Below are 18,366 nucleotides of genomic sequence, written 5' to 3' on the forward strand. Positions count from 1 at the left end.
CCTCCTCCAATCCACATATGTCAAACCAGAAATGATACAATATATGCTAATGTGTATCAACAAGAAGGCATATACCAGGTCCCCCTGAATGTTTCTTAAACCAGAAACTCAAGCAAATTTATTGAACACACTGATGGCTTAAAATTATTGCTTGAACCTTAACATCATGGTGTACACGATTCAAGTCATCTGATAGCAAGTATAAAAATCGACAATTTTCAGAACATTTCAACAAAAGCTGCAGCAATAACCAAAATCTGAAAAATACCTCAAAATTTCATTGATAACTTTAAACTGTCATTACAAATAAGTTGTGATGAACAAAACTAAAGACACAAGAACTCAAAAACCTCAAAATTTTAAAATGCTCCAACTGGACTAACTCTCACTTAATTTAAACATCTAAGCTAGCCAAAACTCCAATGCTTGCTGTATGGTTTTGGAATGCAGCCACTGACAATGCCTTGGTGAAAGGATCTGCAACCTGTGAATTTATGTCAATGCTCAAAATAGCTATCTCACCATGCTTTACCCTTTCTCTAACACTGTAATACTTTAAATCAATGTGTTTAGAATTATTTGATCTTTTAAAGTTCTTGCTAAAGAAAACAACTGCTTCATTATCACAATAAATCCCTGGTGTTCTAGCTACAATGTGACTCAACACCTTGGTCTGCATAAAAAAATTTCTGATCCAAAGTCCTTCACAAACAGTCTCATACACTGCAATAAATTCAGCTTACATGGTGGAAGTTGAAACAAGTGTTTGTTTCATGGTCTTCCAAGCAATGGCACCTCCTGCAAGCATGAATACATATCCACAAGTTGACTTCTTGGAGTCTGGATAATTCCCCCCAAAATTAGAGTCTTAAAATCCAATGAGTTTCAGATCCACCACTTGCCTATACACTAGCATGTAATCCTCGGTTCTCTGCAGGTACGTACCTCAACACTTTCTTCCCACCTACCCAATGCTCATGGCCTGTATTAGACTAAAATCTTGATAAAATCCCTACTGCAAAAGACAAGTCTGGCCTAGTGTAGACTTGTTCATACATGAGACTTCCTACAAGTTTGGCATAAGGCTTTGACTTCATATTTATCACTTTTGGAACTTTGCTTCTTGATTAGCTTATCTCCTTTGGACATGGGAACTTCTCCAGCTGCACACTTTTCCCTACCAAATCTCTTTACACTTTTGGTAACATAATTCTGTTGAGACAAACCAAGTAGTCTTTGTGCCATATCTCTTTTAATCTCAATACCTAGTACATAGGATGCTTCTCCTAAGTCTTTCATGTCAAAATTCTTTGACAGAAAGCTCTTGGTATCTTTAAGCAGTTTTAGGTTACTGCTAGCCAAAAGTATATCATCCACATATAGAACTAGGAAAATAAAATTGTTCCCAACTGTCTTCAAGTAAACACACTCATCAATAAGGTTTTCTGTAAATCCAAAAGTAGAAATCACATAATCAAATTTTTTGTACCACTGTCTAGTAGGTTGTTTTAGGCCATAAATTGATTTTCTTAGCTTGCACACTAAGTTTTCACTTCCAGCTTGTATAAAACCTTCTGGCTGCCTCATATAAATCACTTCATCTAGTTCACCATTCAAAAAAGGTATTTTAACATCCATCTAGTGTAGCTACATATCAAAATGAGCCACTAAAGCATGATTATCCTAAACGAGTCTTTTGTAGAAACTGAAGAAAAAGTCTCAGTAAAGTCAATGCCCTCCTTCTGTGTGAAACCTTTGGCAACTAACCTTGCCTTGTGTCTCTCTACATTACCATTAGCATCCCTTTTGGTTTTGAAAACCCATTTACAACCTATAGGCTTCTGTTTGGGGTCTGGTTCAACTAATTCCCAAACTGCATTTTGGCTCATGGAATCAATTTCTGCTTCCATTGCCATCTGCCATTGATGAGATTCTCTACTTTCAATGGCCTGATTAAATGTAGTTGGATCACTGTCTTCTGCATAGTCCATTTCAATTTATGCTTCTTGCAGATAAACAATGTAGTCACTCTCTCTCTCTCCCCCCCCCACCAATAAGTTGGTTTTCTTGCTCTCTGTGATCTTCTAGGCTGAGAATTTTTCAGGATTAGGTTGAGCTACTTGAGGATTTTGAGGTTCTGCATTAGGGATTGGTTCAAGTAAAATTTATGGTTCAGCTTGATGATCATCAAGATACATTTCCTGATCAGGCACTTGATCTTGTGCATCTTGATTTTCTGTAACAGTTTCAATTACTAATGCTTCTTGTTCTAAAGGCAATGCTACACTTGTATTCTCATCTGACACAATTTCCTCAAAATCTGAGGTTAAATTCTCAAAGTTTGTATTGTGAACTTTTTCACTTAGAAACTTTACTTGATGTGTTTCAAAAATTCTAGGTGAATGATGAGCAAAATATAATTTATAGCCTTTAGATTTATCTAGATAACCTATAAAATAGCAACTAACAGTTTTGGAGTCAAGTTTATTCAAGCTTGGATTATAAATCCTAGCTTCTACATGGCATCCCCAAACATGGCTGTGATGAAGACTAGGTTTCCTGCCACACCAAAACTCAAAAGCAGTCTTTTCTATGGCTTTTCTAGGTGTCCTGTTGCAAATATAATTTGCAGTTTTTAAAGCCTCACCCCACAGAAATTTTGGCAAACCAGTTGTACACATCATGCATCTAACCATGTTCAAAAGTGTCATATTCTTTCTCTCTGCAACACCATTTTGTTGTGGATTATAGGGTGTTGTGTATTGAGCTTTAATTCCATTGTCTTGCAAAGCAAGGCAAATGGACCCTTTTGTTGGCCGGATTTAGTGTACTTGCCATAGAACTCACCACCTCTATTTGATCTCACTGTTTTAATTTTTTTTTTTCTAGTTGATTTTCTACTTCAGACTTAAAGATTTGAAAGGCTTTCAATGCTTGTGCCTTTTCTGAAAGTAGATAAACATAACTGTATCTAGAAAAATCATCAATTAATGTGATGAAATACACATTCCCACATATAGTTTGATGCCTAAATGGACCACTTATATCAGTGTGTATAAGTTCTAGTAAATTTTGGCTTCTATATGTAGTCTTCTTTCTTGTATTGGTTATTTTTCCCCTAAAGCATTCCACACAGTCTATTAGATCTGAAAAATCAAGTTCATTTAGGATTTTGTTTTTCATCAAAATTTTCAATCTCTCTTTTGATACATGGCCAAGTCTCCCATGCCATAAAAATGCAGACTTTTCGTTTAGTTTGGTTCTTTTAACACCTGTTAAAGTGCTAGTACTGTTTGTGTTATTTTCAACAAGTAAAATTTATTGTTTGGCCATTGAACAATTGAGCTGTAAATAATCATTCATAATAACAACAGAACCAAAATGAATATAAATTTTAGAAATAAGAATTCCATTACTATCAATAACAAGTCTACAACTGAATTTGACTAAAACTGAAATTGAAACTGAAACCAAATTCCTTCTCATGGAAGGTACATAAAAGACATTGTCCAAAACTAACAATTTTCCTAATTCTAAATCGAGCTTTAAGGTGCCAATAGCCTTGACTGCCACTTTCATGCCATTGCCCACACACAGGTTCACTTAATCACTTTTTAGGATTCTCCCCCTTATGAATCATTGCAAAGAATTAGTAATATGAATAGGTGAGCCTAAATCTATCCACCAAGACTGTGGTTCAACATTTACAAGATTAATTTCTAAAGGAAAAACTGAATTAGAAAATATCTTACCCTTTTTGGCTAACCAATTCTTGTAGCCAATGCAGTCCTTTTTCATGTGACCTACTTTCTTACAAAAGTAGCACTTGAACCTAAATGACCTGTTTTCTTTAGCCACTGTAGCTGTTGAACTCTTAGTTATGGCTTTGGTAGGCTTGAGGTTGTTCTGGGGTTTTTTCTTCTTAGTCTTCTTTATGAGATTGATGGTTGTGGCAGGCTCTTTCTCTTTATTAATCTTATCTTCCTCATCCACACAAATAGATATGAGCTCATCTAGAGTCCAGTTACCCTTTTGAGTATTGTAACTGATTCTAAGATGACTAAAACTGTTAGGCAGGGAATGTAGTGCATAATGCACCACCTGTTCATCCCTAACCCCCATCAATAGCTCCCTGAGTCTGCTATTTATATTGATCATCTTCATGATATGCTCTCTAACTCCCCTTGAACCCATGTACTTTAAGTCATGAAACTCCTTAGTTAGCATAACTGCTCCAGCTTTCTCACTTTCTTTAAACTTAGCAGCTATAAGTTCCAAGAAATCTGATGCTAACTCAGGCTCTTCTACACTTCCTTTGATACTCTTAGACATAGAGGTACGGATGTGGTTCTTAGCCATTCTATTGGATCTATGCCACTTCTTGTAAAGGTTAGTTTCTTTCTTGGTGCTCTTATCAGTCAACTCTACAGGCTTATCCTCAGTAAAGTAATAGTCTATGTTTTCATGCATTCCCATGTAGTTCTCTACAGAGTCTAGCCAAGCTCTATAATTGGTTCCAGTTAGCATCAAGACACTGTTCAAATTTATGTAGTAGTTACCTAAGGAGCAAAAAATAAAATTCAAGTGAGTTCTCAATTTATAAAGAAAATAACTTTAAGTTTTCTGTGTTTTATTAAGCTTTAAGCAACCAAAACAAGAACAATCCAATACAAGATCATATAGAAAACTTAATCAATCCATACTTGCATTCATGTCAGTGCACATATAAAACAATATTAAGCATCACTTTTGAGCAGAAGCATAATATTTCGGAGTTCTTTATCAATATGCCATGCTTAACAAAAATAAGTTATCCAAAGAAATTTATCCACATCTTTAGACAAAAGAAAAATTTCCAAGTATCCAAATATATTTCCATTAAGCATGCATATTGTTGTCTTGCATTCTAAAACTACACTTGACCACTTCTTTGGAAGATAAACATAAGCATAGTTTTAAAACAGAAGACACAATTTTAGTTTTGTTATACCATATGCTTTCTACCAACATCAATGAAGGATGTTTTATGCACCATGTTCACTTATGCCAACAGAAAACCACAAAACTCATGAGCTTTTAACTTTATATTCTACCCAGATCATATTGTCTTTATAAGAAAATTAAGCTCTTGTATCTGTTAATTTCAACAACGTGTAAAGCTTTTGGGAGATTCTAATTCTTCATACATTGTCACATGATCACAGATGCAATACCATATAAACAATCAATTCATCATGCATATTCAAGCACAACCAAAGTTGTTTCGATTCCAAGAAACCAAAGAACAATCAAGAAGTTGTAAGTTTCATTCGGTCACCATCTACTCTAGCCTAACGCACGTCTGGAATGCAACTAGGGTTCTTGAGCACAACCAAAAACTTAATAATCAAGCTATGAATTGAAACCAATTTTCACATAAAAACCTGATTTTGCTTTTTCCCCAATTTGCTGCTAAAATTCTCAGCGGAACCATGAGTTCAATATCCAGAAGCAGAAATCAACTCCACCGGCTTCTTGATTCACAGCAATTGGGGTTTTGAATCCCTTCTCGAGATGAAAACATCTCGCGCATTTCCAAATCCAGTCTCAGACCTTCGTCTTGATCAAAATTAATCGTTGTGATACAACGGTCACCTATTCTTGAGGTTGTGGTCGAGTTTAGGCCTGGAGCATACGCTTGCTGTGACTGGGCCTAGAGCTTGTTAACAGGTTGGAGGCTTGTTAACCCATAAAGCAAATTTTTGTTTGTTTGTTTTGCAAAACCTTAAAACGATTTTTATGTCAAGCAAAACTAAATTCATATTTGCGAGCCTATGCTCTAATACCAATTGTAAAACTATATATTCACGCTCACAATCATATATACATTAACTCGACAACAATCACAAAAGGACCAAAGCTTACCTTCAGCAATCACAAGCATGGATTCCATCTTCTGCAGCTGCAAAACTCAATAACTAGAATATAACCTTCTGTTGCTTACCAACTTGCTTCTCAATTGACAGAACTAATGCAATAAAACGTGGTAGCAACATGAACCAATTCATCTATTTATAATTTTATATAGGTGACTTGAGGTTTAACTTCCCATTAAAGCAGTTTATATCGGATTAGGTCTCCTAGTTAGATCCTTAATGTAACACTTCATTCTAGAATTGGATTATTAAATTTAATGAATTGATACACTCTTTCATTAAGCTACAATTATTGGTTTATAGTTTGTGTCCATATTGAACTAGTTTTGATATTAAGGTAATTATCAATTTACTTTTATGTTAATGTGTGACAAGTCCATAATGATTCTAACAAAATTGAGCTAAAAGGATAGATACATGACATGCATATACATGGACCGAAATACGGAATCATAATGGACTTTCACCAATGCCAGTACTGGGCCATAAATGAACTGCATTTGCAAATGCAAGACGTCGTGTGCACGTATGACTCGATAATTAGCATTCGGAAATGAGATTTTGAGGTTCAAACCCACAAGAGTGGAACGAGTAATGCATATCAAGCTAATGAATTTATGTTGGTGATCATCATGATACTTGTTGCATGGCTCCCGTGTTCAGAAAGATTTGGTCCTGAACTTGTCAAGACTCAGAAATATATATCTAGTTAAATAAATCCGATACTTGCGATTCACACAAGTAGTAAATTTTTTTTTTTTTTTCACTGGTTGCAGAACAAAAGCTTCATACAATTTGTGAGTGACATACAGAGCAAGAATTTATGACCTTTCTTTCACAGTAAACTCGACTGTGTACAAAATCTTCCTATATCCATGTAAATGGCCGCAGGGCGTCATTGTTTCACGGGGGCTTCATTTATGAAATGCCAATCCAGGGCCATGGGCCGAAGCCCAATTTTCCACCCACTTGCAGATATTATTATTCGTACGCGAAATGACGGAAGCCTCCCCGAGTCGTCAACGCTGCGACCCGTACGTTTCCGTAAATACAACAGATCTTCGTGACCTCATTGTGGATTTCACCTTTCAATACTGCTAATAAGTCAATAGAGATGAAATTACATTTTGCCCCCTCTTCAGTGTTTGAATTTACAAACGAAGGATGAAATGACCGGAGGCCTCTGCAAAAGGACATTACGTTATTGAGGACCTTTTAAGTTTGATGAAGCTGCTGCTGCCGCGGCGGGGGGGGGCCGTACGTGCTTCAGAGTTTTGCAGGAAAAGGGTAAAAGCTAAATGAGACCGGTGAGATGAAAAAGGGCTCAAATGATTTACCAAACAGTGAAAAATGCATGCATGCATTTCGATTTGATTAGTTTCTGAATTAGAATCATATGCTAGCTGCAACAAGCATGGCCTCGATTAGCTATTAAGGTATTGCCTATGGCTGTTGCCACATACGACGAAGAAGAATGGGGTGTTCTGTGGTGCTTTGGAATATTGAACAGATGTTCATTCATTCATTTTATTGAATGCTAACTGAAAAAGCCATGTAGAAATTAATATTTGGCGATGGAAATTATATCTCCGGAAGGTCAAATTTCACTCATTGCCATGGTCATGAGAGAAATTGATTTCAGTTCAAAGAGAGAAGGGTAAAAGTCAATGGTGATGATGATAGTAGTCTAATAATACCATTATTTTCAAAAATAGAAATGAAATATTCCATAATATTTGAGTTATTGAGAGAGAGATTGATCTTTGATTCGATCGCCGATCCTTAATACATAAATAGCTGGTTTGAGTTTGGAGTAATTTTATTTTGTGTCATTTAATTCAAACTTGTCTCACCAAAGAAGTGGAATATGTTTTAATTGACTCACTTAAGCGAAAAATTGACATTCTTATCACAACACTTGCACCACTTGGGGTACTTTAGTATTATCTTACTTTTCCTTAATGATGCTCTTAGAATTAAGATTTCGAATTATGAATGAAAATTAGGTATTGGGCTCATGATCTTTGTTATGTTTGAATTTGCATAAAATTCCACATAAAAATGGTGGGCATAACCTTATCAACGTAACTAAAAGATCATATCTTGTTATCCATTAAGTTAACCGATTGTGTTCGAATTTAAATTCTCATACGATAAGCTAAACGGACTACCGCAATTCGATCCGGGCATTTACAGAAAGGATCGAGTTGAGCTTGACACGCCTCTATGTGCGTACGAGCTAGTGTTCCACGTGCTCATAGTACTACTAATGAAACAGAGCTTAAAGAAGAAAACTTGCCTAAAATCCAATATCACAATAGATTCAAAGGCGTTTTTCCCTAATCAGTATTTGTTTTATGTTCATAATGAATCAATGAGCAAGTCCATTATCTAAAAATCTTTCCAAAATATATAACAAAGGCATCACGAGAGTGTCAGAAACGCTGTAAGACACTTGAAGCATCTTTCTTTTTTCAGACACGTCGCTCCACAAAGTTGTAATATCATATACACTATGATATTGATCCCTCCTTTTCTCATATACAAAGAAAGCAAAACCCTTTCTGAGAAATCCGAGTTGCCCATTGGAGAAGAACATGGACGCGTCCAAATCCAATGCGTTTTCAATCGCTTTCCCCCAACCCACTCTCCTTCTTTTGTTTAAATTTTTTCCAGTGACGAAAGAATCTGATTCTACCGAGAGTGAATTTCATTTCCACCATTATTTTACTCGCCTCTGTTTTTTGGCTTCACTCTAACTTCCCTGTTTTTAATTCAAACTTGGGGATTTGGGATTTTGTGGCGCAAATTCCTCCTCCCTCTTCGTTTTGTTTATTCATCTTCAAAAACCCAAATTTGAAAAGAGTTGAGAAACAGATAGGTTTTCTGTTTCAAACTTCTAAGTTTTTTTTTTTTTTTTCTCCCAAAGATTTTATTCTTTACCGACTACTCTGTTTCTCCGAAAGTACATAAGTTTGTGAGCTGTAACCCTGCTTTTGCTTTCACACGCAATCCTTTAAACACTTCTCATCTTCTTCTTCTTCCTCTCCACAGCTTAAACACACTCTGACTGTGAAAATGGGTAGAGCAACGAGGTGGCTTAAGGGCTTGTTTGGGATTAAGAGGGACAAAGACAGAGAGCAGCAGCAGAGACCCAATTCAGATTCAGCTTTGGTTTCCTGTTTTGAATACAAGAAAGCTTCAAGCTTTGGGAGGGAGGCGAGTCCTCCTCCGGCGACGACTCTGCTGTGTCATAATCCGGCCACTATCCCGCCGAACATTTCACCGTCCGAGGCTGCCTGGCTGAGGTCCTTCTACAATGAAACAGAGAATGAACAGAGCAAGCACGCAATCGCAGTTGCGGCCGCCACTGCCGCCGCTGCTGATGCCGCGGTTGCTGCGGCTCAGGCGGCCGTGGCGGTCGTCCGCCTCACTAGCAATGGCAGAGGCACCATGTTCGGCGGCGGCCGCGAGAGATGGGCCGCCGTCAAGGTCCAAACTTGCTTCCGGGCATACTTGGTATGTGGGTTTTGCCTTAATTTTAGCTCAATCTGCACTTAATTCCTTGCTCTTGACCTGAAAAAAAGATTGTGTCTTGGGTTTTGGTCATTTTTGGACTGTGAATTGAATGCAGGCCAGAAAAGCCCTGAGAGCTCTGAAGGGACTGGTGAAGTTACAGGCATTAGTGAGAGGCTATTTAGTGAGGAAGCAAGCCACTGCTACACTCCACGGTATGCAAGCTCTGGTCAGAGCACAGGCCACTGTTCGTTCTCATAAATCCAGGGGCCTCAACCTCAACATTAACATCACTGAAGCCAACAGAATCGAAATGCGCGCACGAAAATCCACGGTAAATAACCAAAAAAAAAGGTCTCGGATTTCATAACAATTTGATCAGTACTGCATTTAATTGAATCTGGCTGGTCTGACCAAATGTGAGTGCTAATGAAATTTGGCAGGAGAGGTTTGATGATAGTCGGAGCGAGCACACAGCTCCGAGCCACAGCAGGAGGCTCTCTGGTTGTTTGGAGAACAACAACAGTTTCAACACCATTGATGAAATTCCCAAGATTGTTGAGGTTGACACAGGAAGGCCCAAATCCAGGTCTCGTAGAACCAACACTTCCATTTCTGAACTAAGCGACGAATTTTACCAGGCAGTGTCTTCTCCACTCCCCTGTTGCTGTCCGGCCAGGTTGACCATCCCCGACCACCGGAACTTCCAGGAGTCCGACTGGGGACTCACCGGAGAGGAATGCAGGTTCTCCACGGCGCAGAGCACGCCGAGATTTGTGAACTCCTGCGGGTCTAATGCCCCGGCGACGCCGGCCAAGAGTGTCTGCGCCGACAACTTTTACAGGGGATTTGGGAACAACCCGAATTACATGGCGAGCACTCAGTCTTTCAAGGCCAAGTTGAGGTCTCACAGCGCTCCGAAACAGAGGCCGGAGCCGGGGACAAAGAAGAGGCTTTCGCTTAATGAGTTGCTCGAGTCAAGGAACAGTTTGAGTGGTGTTAAGATGCAGAGGTCTTGTTCACAAGTGCAGGAAGCCATTAATTTCAAGAATGCTGTGATGGGGAAGCTTGATAGGTCGTCAGATTTTAGTAGCTTGCTGAGGAGGTCTTAATGTTCAAGCTAGTTAACCTTGTTCAGCTCTTAGCAAAGAGATTAGGGTTTATAGCAGAAATTTTAGAAGCTTGTAGATGAAATTGAGTTAGTACTAGGGCAATGAGGTTCTTAATGAGGTTGTTGTGTATGTTAATTATATGAATGCAATGGAAGCAATTATCAAATTATGATTGAATTGCAAAGTGGTTTGCCTTTTCTCTGAGAAATGATGAAAAAAAAAACTTGTATTTTTGGTTCCTGCGGAATCGAATCCCATCTCATCATCATGAGCTTTCATTAAGCTAGCTCTTAATTCCATTGTTCATCTATCTTCTTCTCAATCATTATTTGGTCTATCCATATTCCAATTTTTTCACCTTCAAATCTCTTTTTTTTCTACTATAACCGTAGAAGTAGTCCGACTATGACATATACCAATCATTGACGGTTTAGACCAATCTTCTTTATTTTTGACTGTAGAAATATTTGTAGTATGACATATACCAATTCTGCTCGCTTTATAAAATTTACACTTATTCGAGTTCCTATAACCGAGAAATCGTATTGACAAGACAATGCTGGCAATATATTCCACGGGACCATATTACTATTATTTTACTATTTGAACACGTGAAGCAATTTGGTCCCATACTTTGGGTAAAATCCCAGGAAAGAAGAAAATGTTCCATCATTATTGAATATTGACAAGGACGGAGAAGAGAAGACGAAGAAAAAGGGGAAGTTTGAACCATCCCGCTCTCAAAAGGCTCTTCCTATCTGTGCGATTTGGAGAATTCATTAGGTTTTGTTTGATGCTGTGAAGGGAATTATGTGGAAATGACCCTACCTGCTTTGATTTGTTATGGCTCCGATAATACTTTTTTCACTTTCTTGTGACTATGAAGCAGATGTTTTCTATATTAACCGTTTGATATTATTCTCCCCCATATTATTCAGAGCACGGAAGGTTGAGAACCTTGCAAAGATCAGAGGAAACAGAGAGGACTGTTTTCACGGCTGATTTCACTTTTTTGAGTGAAGAAAGGACTATTTTGAAAAAGTAGAAACTCATATGAAAGGTGATGTCTTTTCACTGTAAAAATTCAAACAAATTGTGTCGGCGTGTCATTATATATATATATATAGGACTAAATTTTCAATAAAGATCTAGAAGATATACGATTCTAATTATTAATTAGATGACTAGATAAATGTTGCATTTGAATTTGTTAAAGATAATTTTGATTTTTAATGAATATGTTGCATGATGTTAAGATTAGCGTACATTCTCGTACAAATAGAAGAAATGACCCACAAATATTAATGTGTTGCCTATTTTTGAAAAGTGACATGATTGATGTTGAAAACATTGTTCCATATTTCACTTGGTGCATATGTGAGTAAATTGGCAAGATGAAAAAGGTATATGAATGTATTAATTGGTGTAGGCTATTGATGGTTGTAGCTTGGTCTTTGTTTGTTGCTCCACGTTATTTACAAGATGGGAAGCTTACCACCCATTGCTCTTGGTATGCCTATATATGTGCAGCAAGATTGATGTATTCAACAAGCATCAAGAAAGCATTTGGCAAGCATCGAAATAGCTTTTGGGTCGTGCATGAGAGTGAAAAAAAAAAGTGCTAAGAGGGAAATTCGTTTACGTGATAATGTGAGATATTGTGTTCTTGGGTATTTTCTGAGTGTGTACAGGGGCTTTGAGATTTGGGTAATGAGATTTAACTCATGTATCTTGTATTAGTTATATTTTCATAGTGACAAAGCAAATATCTTGGGTGAACATAGACATGAAATTTGTTGAATCATGTTCAATCTTGTATCAACTGTTTTTCGTCTTTGTTTGTTTATTTTGATTTATTGTGGTGTTATTTCGGGTGTGTCTGTTCTTGAATCTCGGTTTATTCGATCATGTGGTTAAAATCCCAGCACATGATACAACAATGATACAATTCTTACTGGTACAATTTGATGGTAGTTTAGGCAAAATAAATACTTCAATGAAGATCCAAACTATTTTGATCATTAGATTGCAGAGTTATGTTCGTACTAATGAGAAAATATCCTATTGAAAACGACTTTCACAGTAGATTTATCAATTGTCAAATTTAACAAGAACAAAAGAAAAATAAAACCTAGAGAGAATGTCGTGGTTTGTCTTTTGCCTTGTCCGGCTGCGCCTCGGCTCTGGCGCTGGCTTCTGGCCTCGCTTGCGCACAGTGTGTGCGGCCGGATGGGTCGTTTCCGGTTGGCCTGATGCTTGGTGGCGGGGGTTAGGAAGTTTCTTGTCTCGTCTTCCTCAGTTGAAGGGGGTCGCTGCACCTGGTCGGCTTCGTGGTTGTGGGGTTGGATCGGAGTGAGACGGATCTACATCAGCGCGGTGGGTTTGGTCACGAAGCCACCATGGGTAGTTGGAGGGCTGGTGATGCGTGGCGGCTGGGCTGGCCTTCTGTTTGGAGTAGAATTCCGGTCTGGATCGACGCCTTGGTTGTTGATGGAGATCGAGTCTGGGATCGTGGTGATGGAGGTTGGCCTTGACTGTTTGTCCGATGGCAGCGATGACATGCCGGTGGTGAAAGCCCGTCTCCGGTGGTAGAGTAGCGGTTGTGGTGGTTTGATGGTGCAGCTGCAAACTTGGGCTGGGCTTGAGGGCTGGATCTCGGCTTCCTTGGCTTTCTGGGCTTGGGCTTTGCCTTGTGCCCCAATTTGGTCAATGGACCATTTTGGTTATGTTTTTATTTTTTATGTTTTATTTTATTGTTATTTGTTTGTAAGAAGTGGTTTTATGCCGGCAATAAGTCTCTACCTTATAGTGGTAGGGCGACGTGAGCTTTGTCCTTGATTGCGCTTATGCAGCTGGTCTGCTCTGGTTAGGCGGCGAGTTCCTTGCTTCGTCAAATGATCGCAACCTCCCAGTTGTAGGATGAAACTGAGTGCTACCGGATTATTTTTTCGGTGGCAACATAGTGGGAAAACTGATAACAGTAGTAAATTATGGCTCCGCATGAGCAATATCTTTCCGATGTGTCACCACAATTGTAAAGCGAATAGAGTTACCAGTAGTGCATTCTTCGCTAATTGGTGTTTATTAGAATATATATATATATATATATATATTTAGTGGAGACTCATGTTATTATCTCGGGATGTTCTCTCAATGCTTATTGTATTTTGGGGTTTAGGCACAATGTCCCCTCCCCCCCACCCATGTATTCTACAGTTTCATTAAAGATCAAGGCTTGAGGGCAGCCGTACTGACCCTATTTCAAAAAAAAATAATATATATATATATCAAACAAATTGTGTGTTTTTTAGCCATGTACGAAAGGAACTCCGTCGGTGAGCTGAATAATTTTGTCGTAGCCAATCCATATATGAAATTGGAAAGTAGTCCAGCACACACTATTCATCATAGGATGAGAAATTGAAGCAAAAGAATTGGTTGTAGTAACCTGTATTCTAGCATTACCAATTCCATAAGCAATTCTAGTGCTTCCAAAAAAAGTTACTCTGTATTCTGTGTTGAGAGAAAAAGGAGGTAGATAATAAGCCAATGATGATTAGCTTTGGACGACCTGTCACAATGGGCAATTGGAAGGCTGAACTGTGAAGATTGAAGCAAAGCAAAGCAAGCCACTTTCTTTTTTTCTTGGTAGAATCCAAGCCCAGCTTTGTTTTCATGAAAGGGAGCTTTCAGAAGTGATGCTTTAGCAGTAGGTCAGGCGGCTGCAGAGCCCTAGAGATTAGTGACAATTTGGTTCTCTCTAGTTTCTCTTACCCAAGTACAGTAGCCAATAGAGTAGTCTCGGTAGTCAGTCCTCGGGATACAGTATCGACTGAGTCACTAATTTTTTCTTCAAGTTTGTTACCACATATGCCTTCTTATCTTGCTTATTTGTTCTCTATAAGAGTTGAGAGGTAATTTTGGGTTTTGAAATGACACAAACACAATAGAGGGGCAAATAGCAAAAGAGAGAGAGGGTTTAATTATAATTAATTATAAAAAAATCTAATGAATTTTTATCAGGAAGACTATCTTTCATATGATTAGATTTCAAATCCGTCAAAAAATCTTTCATATTCACCAACTACCAATGAATCTTCATCAAAAGGAGCATCTTTCATTTTGTAGAAGCCTATTTAACTAATCATTTTATATTTAATATTATAAATCACTAATTAGAGCTTAAGTAGTATGTTAAAAAACTAGAGCCATATGATGATATCAATGATTAAAATAATGTCATGCAACATGTAAAATAAAACATCAATACATAATATGTCCCGTAGAATTTTCTGCTTTTGAAACTTCATTATGCGAAGAAAATTGGACGAAGTAGGTCTTATATTTCTAATGGTCGGGCCTCAAATTTGTAGGATGTTTTTGTAGGTCTCAAACTTGAATATGGGATTTGGAACTCAATTTTGTAGGACTTTTATTCCAAACAAAAGGGAATAATTTTGGTGAGTCCGAATTAATTTGGACCCGGCTCACCTCGGTTCCAAATTTTGGACCCGGATTCGAGTCCTGGATTGAGCCTACGTGATGGATTCTTATTCAGTTCTTCTATAATGGGCCGATAATGGATTTTAAATATGGTTTTGGGTTTGGGGACCAAATTTCTGCTTGAGCACATTCCAAAGTCCAGTCTCAAATTCATTTTTGTCTAATTACTAATATCTGTTCTGGAAAAAGACATATGTTTTTTTTTGGTGAGTTGGGGAAGGTAAAGAAGTGCTTCAGCCAATATATCACAATCATTCATGGATAACAATCATGTATACATTAGTAGATGAAAATCAGAATTTGAGCCACTCAGACCCATCTATGAAGGTAAGGGAAATAAAAGGCTTTGCTTCCTCATCAGTGAGTTCCCTAGACCACGACACCCTCCCTGCATACTGAGCCCCAGGTCCTGTGCACTTGTATTGCCCATAAAACACAGTCCTGCACAAACACAAAGACCTAAATTAACAAACAATATCATCATTGCAAAAGCTTCATGCGCATGGCCACTAAGGCCAAAGTGAAACTGCCAAAGCAAAACCAGAATGGGTGATGTAGGAGGAGGATTAGGTAGGTGGCTTGTATATGCAGCACCAGGATTATATGTAGGTGCTGGCGTGGCTGTGCTTATAATATGCTAGCATGAATGAGGTAATGCTTGAGTTGGTAGAGAGGGTTTTTATATCTATGCACTTCTTGAATGTGTGGTGCTGTGGTGCACTACACGTAGGTTTTGCAGAGGGAAAGGGCTAGATGACATATAGTCATATAGACATGGTTTTAGGTCGTCTTTGTGAACCGCCCATTTTGTTTTCAAAAGGCCTAAAGTGGCCTCGGCATGCTTGTATTGGAGGGGTAGAGAGCCTATAGGTGATTCATGTGGCTAAATGGGCCATTTTCACTTTTAAGTTGCAGTGACGATAACTTCTAAAAAAGAAAAGTTTATATTTAATTATGTGTCTAGATTGTGTTTATGTTTAAAACTAAATCAATTTGAACGCTCGAAATTCATATGAGAGCAAATGTAAATTTTGACTTTTAGTGTAAAGTGAAAGTTAGCTGTGAATAAAGTACTTGATAAAATGCCTCTAAGAGTCTAGATTCAAAAAGTTTGATATAAAGTTCTAAAGCAATGTCGTTTTGAGCACAAACACATACAATGCATAACAAGATAGGGAGAGAGAGAGTTGCGTACATTTCACGATTAGGGTCACCCCAGTTGTACCAGCCTTTGGGTGTGATAATGTTGTCCATATAAGTGTAGGCAAAGACTACCCTAGAAAAAGGTCCCCAAGCCCTTCCAAGATAGAGAGCTCCTGAACCCGTGACCTTACAGTTGACAAACGAGAACCCCGTCTCCTCCAGTAAACTGCTCCTCCCTTGCGCCGTTAATGCCCCTGTGCTTGTTGCTATTGCATGCACGTGACATCCCTGCACCACATTCGCACACTTACATGTGAGTGATAGAGCTTGTGATCGAGACTGGAATCTGGAACACTAGGATTAATACGACACTACACAAGACACCAATCGATCAAGAACATGCTTATGCATATGCATGGCCCTAAATTCACTTCATTGTCAAAGAACAAAGTAAATATTCACAACGGCTTGCTCGAATCCGATAAATTTTAGTGGTGTGTTCGACGATCTGTTGCTTGAATTTAGCTCCTGTCTAAAATACGAGAATTAGACCGTATTATTTTATAAAAGGAAAATGATTATATGTCAAGCAACAATTCATTGAATACAATGTTTAACATTGTCATTTAATTATGTGACAGATACGATGTATAGAATCGATGATCACCACACGATTAAAAATCTACTGAAACAAATAATGCTTGATTAGAAGGTGAAAAGTGAATTAAATTACCTCAAACAGAGAGAGACCATTTCCGAAGATGAAATCAACAGAACCTTCAATGTAACAATCTTTGTAATAATGCCTTCCCAAATGGTCGTACAATGTGTCCTGTGCTCCCAAAAATCTACACCCTAAGAAGGCTGCTGTGTCTCCCGATATTCTAAACGCCACTGCCTGCTTTCCGATTGCTCCTGGAGCCGGTACCGGCGTGGTGTTCTGCACATAATCACACAATTACACCGGAGATCAAATACTAATTGATAGTGTTGAGTCCATAAAGCACATTACGTACCTTGAAAGTAATGTTCCTGGCAATGAAATAAGGTGAATTCACAGCAAAAGTTGCAGAATTGTAAGTCCCCATCGGTTGTTTTTTTGGACCTGAAGGTGTTTGAGCTGTGTCTCCCCATTGAACTATTGTCTTGTCCGCCCCTGCTCCTTCCATGGTTATAAACGATTTCAATGGCGGTATATTCACCTTTTCCCTGCAAAACAAAATTTACCATTTCAATACTTGATCAATTACTGCATGGTTAAATGAAAGAAACAAAAGATCGCACAATTTTTGTCGAGCAACAGATGATGAAAGAGTTGAAAAACAGAGCATTTCTAACAGTAAAAGACAGAGACAAACACCAACTCCCACAAGGAAGAAGACACGGAATTACTCACTTGTAGACACCTGCATGGACCTTGATGACGACTCTGACGAGATTGATGAACGGAAGAGAATCAATGGCGTCCTGAATTTTCGTAAAGTCTCCCCGTGAAGGGTTCTTAGCCACATTGAGTGTGTAAGAGGGGAAGAGCTTGTTCTTCGCGTTCTTATAAACCGAGTGTTTGAGTCTCCCAACAAACTTGACCCACTTCATGAATTGTTGCTCCGAGAATTGGGCTCGGGTCATGTTCTTGGCCAGGTGTACTTTTCCGGCGGAGTTTCCCGGCCGAATTCCCCTGGTGTGACATAAGGTCTGTGTTGAGTTTAGGACAAGAAGAAGAAGAGTAGCATAGAAAATGCTTTGGAATAATGTTGGCATTTTAAGAAAGTGAATAGAGAATGAGAAGAGGAGTATGTTATTAGCTTGAAAATTCCAAGCTATAATGATAGGAAATGACTCGTCCAACTCTGTGTTTGGTTTATATACAAGTTTTTTGGTGGGTTCGGTTTAGGTGGAAAGTGAAGTGATGCTGAGATAGTTCTGAAATGGAGAATCAAAGCAGTCACGGGTGGTTTTCTTCTTCTATATGTTTACATGTGAGAGTAGAACCAAACAATCTAAGCCACAAGGAGAGGACAGGTTCGGCTTTTGTGAGCTTATAATAAAAATAATCGTCGGTTAAAATTGTTGTTGTTTGCACTTTTTTGTTGGGGTTTGTTTGGTGGTGCCCGTGAAGTGTCTCTCTTTCTGTTTGTGTCTGTGAATATATTTTTCCACGGAGTATCAATAATGGG

General features: G+C 38.4%; 2 protein-coding genes across 2 annotated transcripts; one reads left to right on the forward strand and one right to left on the reverse strand.

Annotated features, from left to right (window-relative positions):
• The first annotated feature begins 8,782 nt into the window (after positions 1–8,782).
• LOC112188257 (protein IQ-DOMAIN 14) lies at positions 8,783–10,727 on the forward strand. The gene is made up of 3 exons (XM_040514969.1): positions 8,783–9,434; positions 9,550–9,765; positions 9,875–10,727. Exons 1-3 carry the CDS (start codon positions 8,994–8,996, stop codon positions 10,541–10,543), a joined length of 1,326 nt encoding a protein of 441 aa, XP_040370903.1. The 5' UTR covers positions 8,783–8,993; the 3' UTR covers positions 10,544–10,727.
• Positions 10,728–15,275: 4,548 nt separating this feature from the next.
• Positions 15,276–18,046, reverse strand: LOC112189269 (probable pectinesterase 53). The gene is made up of 5 exons (XM_024328561.2): positions 17,586–18,046; positions 17,206–17,398; positions 16,923–17,129; positions 16,242–16,477; positions 15,276–15,487 (listed from the first exon to the last, which is right to left on the reverse strand). Exons 1-5 carry the CDS (start codon positions 17,948–17,950, stop codon positions 15,340–15,342), a joined length of 1,149 nt encoding a protein of 382 aa, XP_024184329.1. The 5' UTR covers positions 17,951–18,046; the 3' UTR covers positions 15,276–15,339.
• Positions 18,047–18,366: the final 320 nt, after the last annotated feature.

This window comes from Rosa chinensis, chromosome 2 (assembly GCF_002994745.2).
Source record: "Rosa chinensis cultivar Old Blush chromosome 2, RchiOBHm-V2, whole genome shotgun sequence".
NCBI lineage: Eukaryota > Viridiplantae > Streptophyta > Magnoliopsida > Rosales > Rosaceae > Rosa > Rosa chinensis.

What these genes read in the sequence shown, in the direction of transcription:
- LOC112188257 (XM_040514969.1), top strand. Translation starts at nt 8,994, where the DNA reads ATGGGTAGAGCAACGAGGTGGCTTAAGGGCTTGTTTGGGATTAAGAGG. An exon ending in CTTGCTTCCGGGCATACTTG is followed by an intron (nt 9,435 to 9,549) that starts GTATGTGGGTTT and finishes AATTGAATGCAG; the next exon opens with GCCAGAAAAGCCCTGAGAGC. An exon ending in TGCGCGCACGAAAATCCACG is followed by an intron (nt 9,766 to 9,874) that starts GTAAATAACCAA and finishes GAAATTTGGCAG; the next exon opens with GAGAGGTTTGATGATAGTCG.
- LOC112189269 (XM_024328561.2), bottom strand. Translation starts at nt 17,950, where the DNA reads ATGCCAACATTATTCCAAAGCATTTTCTATGCTACTCTTCTTCTTCTT. An exon ending in CCAGGAACATTACTTTCAAG is followed by an intron (nt 17,130 to 17,205) that starts GTACGTAATGTG and finishes GATTATGTGCAG; the next exon opens with AACACCACGCCGGTACCGGC. An exon ending in ATGGTCTCTCTCTGTTTGAG is followed by an intron (nt 16,478 to 16,922) that starts GTAATTTAATTC and finishes AATGTGGTGCAG; the next exon opens with GGATGTCACGTGCATGCAAT.